This window comes from Aspergillus pseudonomiae (genome assembly GCF_009193645.1).
Source record: "Aspergillus pseudonomiae strain CBS 119388 unplaced genomic scaffold BDV37scaffold_6, whole genome shotgun sequence".
NCBI lineage: Eukaryota > Fungi > Ascomycota > Eurotiomycetes > Eurotiales > Aspergillaceae > Aspergillus > Aspergillus pseudonomiae.
The window spans coordinates 66,555-80,162 of NW_022475998.1; the positions used below are offsets into that span (position 1 = coordinate 66,555).

At 47.1% G+C, this 13,608-nt stretch overlaps 5 protein-coding genes across 5 annotated transcripts; 1 reads left to right on the plus strand and 4 right to left on the minus strand.

Moving 5' to 3' along the window:
* Positions 1 to 3,044: 3,044 nt before the first annotated feature.
* On the minus strand, positions 3,045 to 5,565 carry BDV37DRAFT_171916 (thioredoxin domain-containing protein). Its single transcript, XM_032079345.1, has 2 exons — positions 3,763 to 5,565; positions 3,045 to 3,712 (listed from the first exon to the last, which is right to left on the minus strand). Exons 1-2 carry the CDS (start codon positions 5,483 to 5,485, stop codon positions 3,072 to 3,074), a joined length of 2,364 nt encoding a protein of 787 aa, XP_031945692.1. The 5' UTR covers positions 5,486 to 5,565; the 3' UTR covers positions 3,045 to 3,071.
* Positions 5,566 to 6,073, minus strand: BDV37DRAFT_171909 (uncharacterized protein). Its single transcript, XM_032079344.1, has 2 exons — positions 5,918 to 6,073; positions 5,566 to 5,828 (listed from the first exon to the last, which is right to left on the minus strand). Exons 1-2 carry the CDS (start codon positions 5,966 to 5,968, stop codon positions 5,646 to 5,648), a joined length of 234 nt encoding a protein of 77 aa, XP_031945693.1. The 5' UTR covers positions 5,969 to 6,073; the 3' UTR covers positions 5,566 to 5,645.
* Positions 6,074 to 6,614: 541 nt separating this feature from the next.
* On the plus strand, positions 6,615 to 7,805 carry BDV37DRAFT_171932 (endonuclease/exonuclease/phosphatase family protein). Its single transcript, XM_032079346.1, has one exon. The coding sequence runs from the start codon at positions 6,722 to 6,724 to the stop codon at positions 7,736 to 7,738; it is 1,017 nt and encodes a 338-aa protein (XP_031945694.1). The 5' UTR covers positions 6,615 to 6,721; the 3' UTR covers positions 7,739 to 7,805.
* A 595-nt stretch (positions 7,806 to 8,400) lies between these two features.
* On the minus strand, positions 8,401 to 10,295 carry BDV37DRAFT_278867 (cytochrome P450; the record flags this gene model as incomplete). The annotated part of the gene is made up of 6 exons (XM_032086178.1): positions 8,401 to 8,571; positions 8,631 to 8,641; positions 8,709 to 8,856; positions 8,920 to 9,255; positions 9,361 to 9,886; positions 9,946 to 10,295. The coding sequence occupies 6 exons, from the start codon at positions 10,293 to 10,295 to the stop codon at positions 8,401 to 8,403; spliced, it is 1,542 nt and encodes a 513-aa protein (XP_031945695.1).
* A 533-nt stretch (positions 10,296 to 10,828) lies between these two features.
* BDV37DRAFT_278868 (cytochrome P450) lies at positions 10,829 to 12,474 on the minus strand (the record flags this gene model as incomplete). The annotated part of the gene is made up of 3 exons (XM_032086179.1): positions 10,829 to 11,738; positions 11,800 to 12,240; positions 12,290 to 12,474. 3 exons carry the CDS (start codon positions 12,472 to 12,474, stop codon positions 10,829 to 10,831), a joined length of 1,536 nt encoding a protein of 511 aa, XP_031945696.1.
* Between the last annotated feature and the right edge of the window lie 1,134 nt (positions 12,475 to 13,608).

Below are 13,608 nucleotides of genomic sequence, written 5' to 3' on the forward strand. Positions count from 1 at the left end.
CTGGGGTCAAGGACAACGGTAGGCCAGGGTACTAATCACATCTTGTTTCACATCTATCAATCTTTGTTTCCATTCTGTTCTTCATTTGGGAATCCTTGACGTCACAATGCCACTCTCACACGAGCTGTACGGAGTAGCTTGACAATGAGCCTCAGCGTGGCGGTATGAACGGAGGATTCTAACTAGCTTGAAGATAGGGCATGACGGAACATGTTTAAAAATAAACCCAAGGCGACCTTGTCTTACGAAGTATGGATACAAAAGGAAGCATGAAGACGGTCCAACAAAGGATCAGGGGTGAGCCAGTTGATAGATCAATTTTATCTACTGTACAGAAATTCTTGATCGGACGGTCTCGATCAACCCAGCTCCTATTCTGTAATATCGCCTTGGCTTGCTTTCTAAGTCGATCACCTAGTCCAGTGTGGTCTCGTGATCTCCCCCAGGTAGCAAACAGACAATTGTGGCCATCATCTCCTGCGAGAAAAACGTACGGCAGTCCGAGTTGTGACTATTCTACGCTCCTACTATCGTCATAAATACTGTGATCCTTCAGCATGCGTTGCATTCAATGAAAGAGTAGTATAGTATGTTTTATTGCTGAAACCGAACCTGGTTTGGTTTAGCAAGTCATCCCTTAAACAATGAGTTGGAATGCTACTCTGGCTATTTTTGAGGAGTCCAAACAAAAGGCCCATTTGTACAACTCGGGATAAATCCTGGTACCTCCAACTGAGGCACACCAAGGACTGTCCTGACGACGACCGTTATCCAGACCAAGCTCAGACCGATGCTACTGTATCCGAGAAGATCAGCTCTAATGAGATCAAACTTTACTCTGCACGCAACCCTAACCAGCAATCCAGTTGTATTAACATCATATTCAGTACCAGGGCAACTACCGCGGACATCTTCTCCGCCTTCTCTCACAATTACCCTCGCCCTCACCTGCCAGGTGAAGGTCCCGGTTCACCGCCGATGCGGCTGTAGGACTTGGATTTCAATTGGTGCTTGAGTAGTAGGGATACTTATTGTCGGGGCTGGTTAAGTTTATACATGTCAGTACTCGTACAGCATTTGGGTGGGCATTAACGCAGGTATGTCAACTATTAGATATGACATTGATCTGTGCTTGACGTAACCAACTACACAGAATCAAACAAGCTAGCTTTGATATTTCGGTACCATGACTCTCTAGTGCTCTGACAAATCTTGCAAAACCGACCCTCACTCAAAGTGTGGAACGGTATTAAGGTTCCACCATTAATTATCTGCAGGCTCGCCGGCAATATCTCCTAAACCGGAAACTCGATATGCAATAGGGTCTTGGTGCAAGCAGTCATGTTGTCGAAATCTTTTCCATCCAATTTCCTTGGTACAGGGTTTGTCTCCCTATGGCCAAGTCATAGAGTGGAGACATCACCATGAGCCTGACGGGCGAAAACATTAAACGTGTCTTATTGGATGCAAGAAGGGCGGATGTATGCGAGGGAATCATGACACCAAGGCAGGATACGCATGGGCTCGATACTTGTATGAAAGTTCATAGCGGAGCACATCCAGACAACCATACTCAGTGATAGATATTGCTACATTCTGAACGATAAGTGCAAATTCTAAGTACTACTAGTAGTGAGACAAGAATGTGTTCACATTTATATAGAGGACATATGCCATGTAAGACAAATAACCTCCCAATAGCTTCAAATGTGGTTACTCAACTCCTCCAAATGAGAAACAAAATATTTTCTACCCTTAAGAGGCAACCAATCCACTCATCTGGCACTATTCCACGCCTACCGTCTAAATTCCTCTTCACCAGCGTAGTATCGGTCGTCGTTATGATATCGGATGTGGTACCTCTCACATTCTCTGTGTTCAGCAACTGCACTACGGAGTACACCCGATGCTAACAACCCTTCCGACTCAATTTTCACCTTCATTTTGCAACTAATATTCTACCGAATTCGCTGAATATGTTAATATACTAGAATTGTTTCTACCCAATCCGTAGAGTCAGTCTATTAGATCCTCCATGTCTACTTCATCAGCCTACTTTTTCTACCAACTCTATCATTCCACTAAAGCTACCCCTATCAACCTACTAACAAACAAGGATTGCCAATACTTATAATTAAAAAGATCAATCCTTAAAATATTCATTATAATCTACACTAAACAAGCAAACACAAGATAGAGATCCGTACGCACAAGTACAGATCAGTGCATCCCCCCAACAACCAAGATATATAGCAAACACACCACCAAACACCACCCATTCAACCACATACAAGCACAACCATCATATACACACACACGCGGGCAAATACTCACTCCCAGAACCCTACTCCACAGAAGCTATCTGACCCCGAATACGCGACCGATCCAGGCGCCTAAAATGCCTCATCTACCTGTATACTGTGTTTCAGCCCCGAGACCCACATTGCAGCCTTAACCCCATAATATAAGACAAGATGATTAATTGGGGCAGTCTACACACGGGATCGATATCGTCAGATATATCAGATGCTGAGATAAGTGGCGAGGCGATCGGCGAGGGGTAATTACCGTGCTTAATTTATGTGAAACAAGGTGTTGTCGGCCTGGGTTTTCTGCGATCTTCGATCTATGTCTGATCGCGTGCTGGGCTTATTGTGTATCTACTACCGGGTTTATTTGGGATTTACTATTTGGAGTCGGAGGTGGTTCTGTGTATGTTCTTGTTTGGGTATGATTGTGTAGCTCTGGTTATTTGTTTAGTGTGAAGATTTTGTGAGTGTGCTTTATACCGGTGTTGATGAATGTAAGGCATGTGTTTGTTCCTTGTTTCCCCATCATATTTCTGGAAAAGATAATACGTGTTTTTTGTATGTGGAAGTATATTCGTTGCTAATTTCCTATGTAATGGTACTGCGCGTCTGAGTATAGCCATCCTGTCCAGACTCGAAAAAACAGACAATGACCCAATTGCTAATGCAGAAAGCCTCCGAATTCATAAACTTGAAGAACATAGATAGCCCCTGTACGGAAAGTAATGAGAAAGGTCGGTCGCAAAAGCAAAACCTGCAGAATCATACATCCACCATCTTGCAACTACCCCCTTCACATACAAGTAAATAGTTTTTCACTGGCTCACTCGGCTTCAGATCTTTGTAGAGCTTATTCCGAGTCCGCAACCAGAATGACTGATTACCTACGAAGTCTCCCAAGTGGGAAGGGCGGATGTCAATGAGGGAAACGGTGGTCGTTGAGGTTGATATCGCCTGACCGGCTTTTGCCCGAAGTCTCTGTACAATGAGGTCCCGCACGGATGTTGGCTCGTCGGACTTGCTGTTGAGACAGCCTGACGACCCGGACCCGGTCAGGGGAAGAAGTGTTGTAGAGAGAACGCCTGTGAAGTTTCGCGAGCCAGCTTCCAGTCCGGCAATTGCATCAAGCAGTCCCACATAGAGGAAGGGGTGCTGCAGGATCTCGACTGCGAAAGAATGGCATGTTTGACGACAGAGCAGCCGGTAGTCTTCGTCCTCGAGCAGGTTGGCGAGTCGCAACAGATTGCGCGCAATGGTTCCGTTAACTGATGGAGTGGCCGACTCGGTTCCGGTCTTTAAGCGAAGCAGAGGACCCGGCATGTCTGATGTCATGTTGGACGGTGTACTGTAGTAACCTGCCGGAGTCGATCCCACATATGCAAGGAAATTCTCGTTCAAATATTCTGGTAGTATTGTCAGTATCTATAAGATGGGGGTCTGACAGAACACCTACTCTGAAGCTGTTCTGCAAATTGCAGATAGCTGTCATCAAATGTTGCCTCATACATATCCAACAAGCCGCTGATTAAATAAGCGTAGTCGTCAGCAAAGCCTGGAGTATCGCCTCGGCCACCATCGCGATAAATACGCCACAGTTGCCCGGTTGCTTTATCATAAAGATCATTTTTGATAAAGCTAATTGCTTTTGCTGCTGCCTCCCTGCACTGCTCTGCCTTGGAGCTTTCAATGTGCTCAAACAGAGAACTGCATTTGGCGAGTGCCCCAATGGCTAGCCCGTTCCAGGCGACAATGATCTTGTCGTCCAGATCAGGGCGGACTCGTGTTCGTTCCCGATAATCGTGCAGTTTCTGCTTCGCCGAACGAATGATTCTTACCACTTCTTCTTCCCCTAACCCAAATTCTCTTGCCAGTTTGCTCGGTGTTACCTTTACGGAAAGCACGTTCTGGTTCATAAATTCGTCGTGTGGATCGTTCTCGGGGGAGATATTGCCGTCCGGATGAACACCCCAGTGACGAGCACAAACCCCAGCATCCCGTTGACCGAGCACTTGTGTCAGTTCCTTCAGTGTCCAGACATAGTATGCTCCCTCGCGTTTCTCCGTGTCGTTCGGTGACGGCAGGCTATCCGCGTCTTCCGAAGAGTGAAAAGCACCAGTGGATGACTGAATAGGAGCGGTGGTCAGATATGTGGCCAAATCATACACTGCACCTAGCAGCTCAGGGTTGTGAGTTATCTTGAATGCATCCACATATACATCCAGGAGTTGTGCCTGATCATAAAGCATCTTTTCAAAATGAGGGAGGCTCCAATCAGCAGTGACACTGTATCTTGCGAAGCCATGTCCAATATGATCACGGATACCCCCACGTGCCATACTAATGAGGGTATGCACTGCCATGGCAGTCGCTTTTTCGCATTCTTCTTGACCAACAACATCCGATACCGCATTGGGGTACGCCCCAAGTCGGAGCAGAAAGCTGAGGTTGGCGGGGGTAGGGAACTTAGGTGTGCTAGAAAAACCTCCATGTACAGAATCGTAGCGAGACACAAAATGTTGGTACGCCTCCTCCAGAAGTTCAATGTCCAGATCCTCATCTGCTTCCTTGTCTCCTTGGTACGAATGTGTTCCTTCCTCGGCGAATTCCCTGAGTTGCTTTGTGATCTCCTTCGCACTATCAAGACACCGTTGCTGTTGGGTCTGCCAAACGTCCCGGAGCTTTTCCAGAATATCTACAAAGCTGAGAGTCTCATTACCTAGTAGCGTCGTCGAATTGGGTCCCGGCCAGTAGGTACCGCCAAAGACCGGTTCTAGATCCGGAGTCAAGAATACGTTCAACGGCCAGCCACCAGAGCCAGTGGTAGCTTGCACATAGTTCATGTAGATATCGTCAACATCCGGTCGCTCCTCGCGGTCCACCTTGATTGGGATAAAAGATTCATTCAAGATGGAAGCCACCTCCGGTGACATGAAGGATTCCTTTTCCATGACATGGCACCAGTGGCAAGCCGAGTAACCGATACTAAGAAACACCAGTCGGTTATAGCGCCTGGCGAGGTTGATCGCTTCTGCGTCCCACAGTTGCCAGGCGACTGGGTTATTCATGTGGGCTCTGACATACGGTGACCGGCTGTCGCGTAGCCGGTTGACTAGCTTAGGTCCCGCATCGGTCGCGCCGTGATGAGGATGCGCATGCAAGCCTGATGGGGCCGCCATCTTGCGCCAATATGATCTCCGCGGGAAAGTGAACGACTGCTGGGGAGTAGTAGTACACCGCCTGCTGTAGCGTAAAGACAACCCGGTCCAGCCGCGCGTCTGAGGGGCAGCGGGAGCGACTAAGTTCCAGCGAATATTTGTAGAGTACACAGCCCGGAGGCTAGTCTAGGGGTGATTGAGACTCTGTAGACACACGTGGACGGCAGGGTAACAAAGGAAGGAGGGGAAATAAGAAAGGAACAAGACACGGAGAGAGTACGAGAGATGCCCGTCGATAGGCTGACCCGCATCCGGGAGATCGTCGGCCGTCCTGCGTCATCCATGCATCAAATCGCGCACGTGACTGGGGTAGATTAGTCATCGCTATCAAACAGCAGACAATGCAAACAAACAAACAAATCAATGTATCTACTGAGAGAAAGTATAGGTTACCTGGCATGGATGGTCTGAGATCTCGATGGACGTTTTCGCCCCAGATATCATCTAGAACTTCTATTGTGCTTGATGTCCACCGTGGATGACTATGCTGTCAACCGCCAACATTGGAGAGATCGGGACCCCCGGGCCGTGGGTGCAAGGTGGCCGTGCAAGGATACGCTTTGTGATTTTTCATGATCTTTGCTGATGGCCTTCGAATGCTTTCAAAAGGATTTCCCACCAAGAAACTGAGCGTTTGCAAAATATCACGTCTATATCATACAAGGTCGATGATAGTTGTCGGCGCGAGGCTCAGATTATAATATACTCTTCTTTTGGACCGCGAGATTGCCGGCTTTCCGATGATATACCCTCGACTGCTCGAGAATACATCTCGGCTTGGATCATTTGTGTGCCCAATGGCATTCAGGAATATGAATGATATGTACTTGGTGGTGAGACGAACAATTTGGTTCGAGACTTCGATATTGCCCAACAGATTGTCAACGCGGCTTACACTATTCTTCTGATCATTGAAAGATCTATCGAACATGATGACTTCGACATGTCTGATCATATCCTTAGGACACTGGGCTATTTCCTCCGGTGTTGGGGATATGATGTCACTACGGTGATGCCGGATCTCTGGCTTAAAGCCTAGGTGGCTTAGCAGAAAGGAGGGGTAACAACAAGAAAATCCCAAGCGAGGTTACTGGTCTCACGTTACCTTGGTAGCAGTGTCTTTTCAAATTCAGCCATTCTTCTTTCTTGTTTCCTCTTAACTCCACACTCCCCCTATCAATATCTCCACCCGTCGTCATGGAAGCGCTTGTGGCCCAGGCCATCAGGGACACCACGACCCTTCGGAAGACGTCGGTGCCCTGGACTTTGGGCGAGCCTTACACCCAGGCTTACTATGGCTTTGACCCCACAACATCCACCTGGGTCTCCAAGTCGCCATCAACCAGCAATGATAATGATAGTCTAGCCATCGCCACTATTGCGCTCTATTCATGGAATATTGACTTTATGCTTCCCTTCGCCGCAGCCCGCATGCGACCAGCGCTGGCACATCTTCACCAACTCACACGCCTTCTCCCTCCAAATACTGCCCCTGTTATCTTTCTCCAAGAATGCACCCGTTCTGACTTGGAAACCATTGCTGCGACTCCGTGGGTGCAAGACCATTTCCATCTGACCGATATTGACACCGCCAACTGGGCCACCACGCAGTATGGCACTACCATCCTTGTCAGCAGGCAGTTGCCGATTACGTCTGTCTTTCGTGTCCACTACTCCCACACGCGCATGGATCGCGATGCCCTTTTCGTCGACCTCTCCATTGGGCTTGAGGAGAAGCGAATCCGCCTCTGCAACACGCACCTAGAGTCCTTGGCCCTTGAGCCTCCGTACCGCCCACCACAGATGCAGCTAGTTGCTCAGTATATGCACCATGATGTGGTGGATGCTGCGCTCGCCGCCGGTGACTTTAACGCAATCCAGCCGTTTGATCGCACCTTGCATGTGGACAACCATCTCAAGGACGCATTCCTAGAACTCGGCGGAGAGGAGGACACCGAGGAAGGATATACATGGGGCCAACAAGCAGCAACTAAACAGCGGGCGCAGTTCGGGTGTTCCAGAATGGACAAGGTCTATTTCCGGGGGTCGGTCAAATTACTGAAGTTTGAGCGATTTGGAGAAGATATCCTGGCAGAGGGAGACGAAGAAAGGAGGCAGATCGTAAATCTGGGATTCGAGAAGCCCTGGGTTACGGATCACCTGGGGGTTATGGCGGTAGTGGATGCTCAACTCAACACAAAGGGGCAGCTTTGAGGGGACATAGGAGGATAATTTGACCATGTCATTTGGCACTGGTTGTGAGTACGTTTCTCTGCTCTCGGCAGAGTCGATAAACCTCTACGTGATCTGCTGTATTCTATTGAATGTTTCCATGGCATTACTTAGTTTAGGTATGTTCCCTACAACAAACAATCCTCTTCAAGGTGTAATACTGAACGTTGACTGTATGTAATGGGGTAGTAAACGGCATGTCTTTTACCATTACGTTTGCAGGACAACATAGTACTGCAGTGGATAGTAATAGATTCAATAAGATCATTTTTCTTTTCGTAAACTCTCGAACCGAAAATAAACCGTCGTAGCAATCTCAATTCCTTGGCTTGCAAGGCTACCGGGGGTCTTCTGTTTCCAAAATGAAAAAAGAAACATGCATAATCTAATAGTGCAAAGCAATGTGGACCTTTTAATCCCACGCCGCCCATTCTAAGCATGTAGAGTGAAACTGTGAGCCACACCGGGTCCCCAAGTATGGCTAAAGCCAAGCTAGGTATGTATACTGACGCCTAAATCTCACTGCAGATGTCGGAGTTTTGTTTGTTGAGGAAAGCTATTTATTACGGCGTCTTTACATCTCGCAATTTAATAGGCAGTAGACACGTATAAGGAAAGCTATAAGCTTGAAGTTGATTTGATAATTATATTCGTTCGACCTTCAACTTGACAGGAACAGATGGTTTGCGGGGGCTATGCAACTTGCGGTCTGGCATCGGCGGCTCAGCGACGGTGTCGCCTTGGTCATTGCATAGTGTGAACTGGAACATAGAAACAAACCTGCTTATAAGAATCGTCACGGTGAGCTTGGCAAGCTGAGACAAGTGGCATTAGTTGGATTATCACAATATCGGTAGACTGTAATTTTACTTACTCTCATACCCACTAGGTTATGCCGCATCACATTAGCTGTTGATCCTGTTCGTTTACAATAGATGAAATTCCAGCTTACCACATGGATGTCGGCCAGCTCCCCAGCCAAGATAACTGAGTGGAATATCGTTGCTTTGAGACCCATTTGGGAGATACCTACCGGGGTCCCACCGGTTTGGATTAGGGTAAATATCTGGGTTGAAATGGACTTCGTCAACGAGATAAAACTGTCTAGCATGTCAGGATTTGCGTTCGCGTGAAGCACAGGCCTCAGGATAATCAATACGAACAAGATAGGCATCTTTCGGTATAACCTCTCCAGTACTCCCAATCGGCACACTTTTGCCGCTAATATTTCTGCGGAATGTTGATCCAGCCAGATGAAGCCTGATACACTCGCGCAAACATAGTTGTATCAGAGGAAACTCAGACTCCCACACGTCGATGCTCAGGCGGCGGAAAGTTTCCTGAGGTGTCTCGTCTGGAGCTCCATGCCTTTTTAGTACAGAGTCGACCTCAGTACGCACGAGATTGAGCCAGTGTGGATTTGTGGCTAGGTAGACCAGCAGCCAGGCAGCACAGATTGGAGTATTGACTTGACTTGCGAACAACGTACCAAGTACAAACTGATAAAGATCTGTCTGTTAGCATTTGAGGAAAATCTATTTGATCAGACTGGGCCATCATAGAGCTTGACTTATGATTGACCCATGGGTGTTGGATCCACTGACGCCAATAATCTCTTTAATGGGGGTTCCGCTTTTCGCGAGCGATTGTGACACATCGTCAATGTTTTGGTCACTGTCTTCTCCCACTTGAAGAAGTCGTTTGAAGGTTTGATATAGTTGTATGCCTGCACCGAGTCGTCGAAGAAAAGCTGGGGTGGGCAGCCATGGGAAGATGATGCGCGATGGAGAAGTCCCATCTTCGATCCGTTCGAATAACTTGAGGGTCGTGCTACAGAGCTCCTCTGAGTCGGCTATCTTGTTGAAACCGATGACTCGCATCGTCGACTGGTACACAATGTAGCCGATCTCGTCAAAGATGTCAATAATGCCAGTGTGAGTATTGGGGTCTGTCGCATTCTTGAAATTAGTGTTGATGTCGTTAACTATGCGCGGGAGATTTGCCACGAGGTTTTCCTTTGACATCATGCTGGCAAGAGTATTACGAAACCATTGGGACGAATGAAGGGCTTCATCAGGAGGACGGGGCGAGGCCTCGAAAGATGGAGTTGTAGCTAAGAGAAGTGTGTAGCTTTGCTAAAGTAAGCCGATATCAACTTCCTGAGGACAGCTGCGCCCAAAGCTACTAACCCTTGGCTCAAGTTCATTGCTTTGCTCTGAAAGAAAACCTTGCGGGCTTCGAGACCCGAAATCCCAACAATCTGATGTTTGCCAAAGTAAAAGCTGAAGTTGCCCGTTTTAGACAAAGAAATGCCATCGAAGTACATGCTGTACCGGTCTGAAAAGAACCGTAGCACGCCGAGAATAGGATAGCCCTCTGCGAGTGGCCGTGGGGCTTCATCAGGAAAGGGTGTCTGTCTGTTAAACTGAAGGAAGAGGACGCAAAGGCCACCGAGTAACGGCAGAAGGATAACAATAGCCCAGAGTCCACTCTGGAGTGCCATTGAAAGATCCAGCGACATGATCTGAGTGTCTCTCATGATGTTTATTCGTGACCCAAATGGCATGAGAGCATTCGATAAATGGTGCGGTGTACATCAGTATTCGAAATCATTTATCCCTCTCGTTCCCTTGGCAGTAACCATTCTTTTCCACTGATCACACTTACCTCTTCAGAGGTTATATGATAGGTCAGATCAGTCCAAGTAACAAACGACGCGATTCCAAGATTCTCTCTCAAAAGGTGACGAATTTGAGGCTCGCAAGCTTATAATCCTTCATATCAGTATGAACCTGGGAATTTCTATGCGTCCTCCCTGGTCGGCCGGGTTTACAGATCTATGTAGATCGATTTGGGCCTGCGGGGAAAACAACTTAAAGGTCTCCAGGTAACTAATAGTTAGAGGTGAACACGTAATAAGCAAGACCGCTAAAGGTACTAGTAAGGACCGCAGCTCGGAGATGTTCGGATGCACAATTCTGCCGCAATAACGTATCTCGGTCGTGGCGGTCGGCATGTAAGAGGTCAGACCGCTAAGGTAGCTAAGGTTAACTGGACTCTACGCAAGGGCTTTTATCCGACGATCAAATCCTGCTTTCCCTTTCCCGATGCAGCCACAAAATTCCATTTCACCCCTTTGAATTCCTCCCTCTCTTGAATAGTCACGGAATATTGATCCGCCGGTGGGCTCAATGATGCAGCCATGGCCTTCACATTGGTGGTGGGCTGTTTCCAAGTGCCCTCAGGAGGATGGATGTCAAACTGCATGATCAACATCGCCATGAGAGCCATGATCTCACCTGCAGCTAAGTGACGACCAGCGCACATATTTGGGGATATACCAAATGACATAAATGCCGATGCTTTGTTCTTCTTTGGAGTTCCTGTTAAGAATCGTTGAGGATTGAACTCATTCGCATCCAGCCCCCATGTAGATTTACTTTTATTGATCACTGCGGCTGGAATCACAAGTACAGAGCCAGCGTTGATCAGCCATGATTCATCTAGGATGGTTTCCGTGTGAACCACTCGTAACTGAGCCGAATTTGATCGAACCCGAAGTGTCTCTTGAAATGATGCAAGCAGCAGTGGACAGTTGTCTTGAACTGCTGCCAAATCGACCGTATGGACACCGTCGCAGTCGACAGACAATGACCTCTGTTGTATCTGCTCTCTGAGTTCTTTGAGTAGATCCGGACGGGAAAAAATGTCAAAGATGACCCAGAAGCAGGTAGGAACCGTATTAGAGAGAATCCCAAGACCCATCACGATTTCAAGACGAGCAATATCCGCCAACGCTGCTCCAGCATCGTGTTGCGTTTTCCATCTCGTGTACACCATCTGTGACGCTTCTAAGTGACCGCCTGCATCGAAATACTCGATGAAAGCGTTGGCAAGATACTCTCGCCCCGTCCAAGCTTTTCGTGCGAACAGCCAAGGTGCGAAATCCATCATAAGGGAATTCAAACTTTTCTCAATTTCCCTATACGTTATCTGATCAGTGATTAATGCGCCAAACTGGATCAGGATGGCTTTCGAATTACCAGTAGGCTTTGCGGGCAATGGCACGACGGTAGGGGTTTAGTGATCCGTAAATCGCCTCCGTCGTGGCGATTGTGAGTGTGAGACTACACCATTGAAAGAGATCAAATCCGCCACGATGATCTTTTAAATCTTGGACGCTCCTTTGCAGACAGGGGATAATCGTCTTGTTCATTTGGTCCAAACTTTCACCCATGAGAGTGTGACGCATAGTAGCTGTTGTTTGATGCCCAAGCCCTTGACCTTGGGATGATTTTTCACGAATCAGTTGTAGACCAGGCCCCTTGATGCCCCCAACACACTTTGCAGTGCGAGTTATCAAGGGGTCAAAAGACATGGTCCGATAACTGCGCTGAACCGCGGAGACTAGCCCCGGTGACTTGATGATATACACCTTTTGGGACAGGATTCTTATGCTGAAGATGGGTGCCGTTGTTTTCGCACTGTACGTATCAGCGCACAGAACGGCATTATCATACCTAGCAACTTTACCTCTGCAGTGGAAAATAGCCAAGTCCATAGTAGGCGAATGCGACCAGATGGCCGATCACGGGGACTGCACTTGAGATCAAAGGTGGCTCGAGATAATTTCTTGGCCTCTGAGTTTTCGGTCGCAGAAGGAGAGCTAGTAAAATGATTACAATAGCTAATACGGCGACCGGCGCCTTATCCAACATGCTCATGGTGTCTGAATCCTGTGGATATGGAGGTCTCTGGGATGATTGTGCTTAAAACTAACTTTCGAAGAGACCGTAAATCGGGGTCCGATTCTAAGCATCCGAACTCCTAATAGAAGTGACTTAGTGTATGCAAAAATGATTTTCAATCTTTGGTACCTTTTTCTTTTTCGCGTGTACAAGCTTATTGGAAATGGCCAGTTTTTAATGCTTTTAACTCAACCAATTCAGTCCTGACTGAAAGTTTAAAATCCGTACTATAGAAAGTATAAACTATCCACAGTAAAGGACTGGCTATTTTTCGAAGTTTTACGCGTAAAAAAAATCAAACACTATGCCAAGAACTGCACGATACATAGAGAACATCTGATCTGTCGAACCTTAGAAAGACCACGCTTACAATTGGTGTTGAATGATGTGCATTGCAATCAGGTAAGGGGAAGCTCGCTTACCGATGCTAAAACTACTGCCAGTCCAAGGTAGCAAGCCCAGTCCAGTACGTATATTCAATAATTAAAAAGTGCGAACAAGTTGAGCAGGTAAAATTACGGTACAATATAGCTATCAGACAACTTATAGGATTGATCACGAAGAACTACATTAAGTCTGTGAATGGTACCTTGTTACCCTCTCATATACCATTTCTGGCACTCTACTTGGTTTGTGGGTGTCTGTTAGTGCCCAGTATACAACACAATAAGTATGTTCATGTTTCCTAGATGGTAGTTAATCAGTGTTACTGTGTGAATACTGAGAAGTCTTGTTAATATTTAGGTTTCTCAATAATTGTTGTTATAAGACGCTACGAACCCTAATGTGGATATGTTTGAAAGCTAGTGTTCCACTGATATTTTACTCGATGTGGTGTCTTCACCGCTTGTCATTATTGTAGCCAATATAGTATCGGGCCACTGGGCCTTGATATGTAGGCACATATGATAGATCTCCTTTTGCCAAAGTCGTACAGCTTGTGCTAGTAATTCTGCGCTTGACAATAGGGAGTTGAGTGGACTTGATCGGAATTAACATCCAATTCCACAGTCATCACAACATCCGTGAGCAACTCCATATGTTCCGTCACGGCACAATTTCTGTTAAGACCCGTCTTGAGTCAGTCCGCTTTTGAAAAGTCGT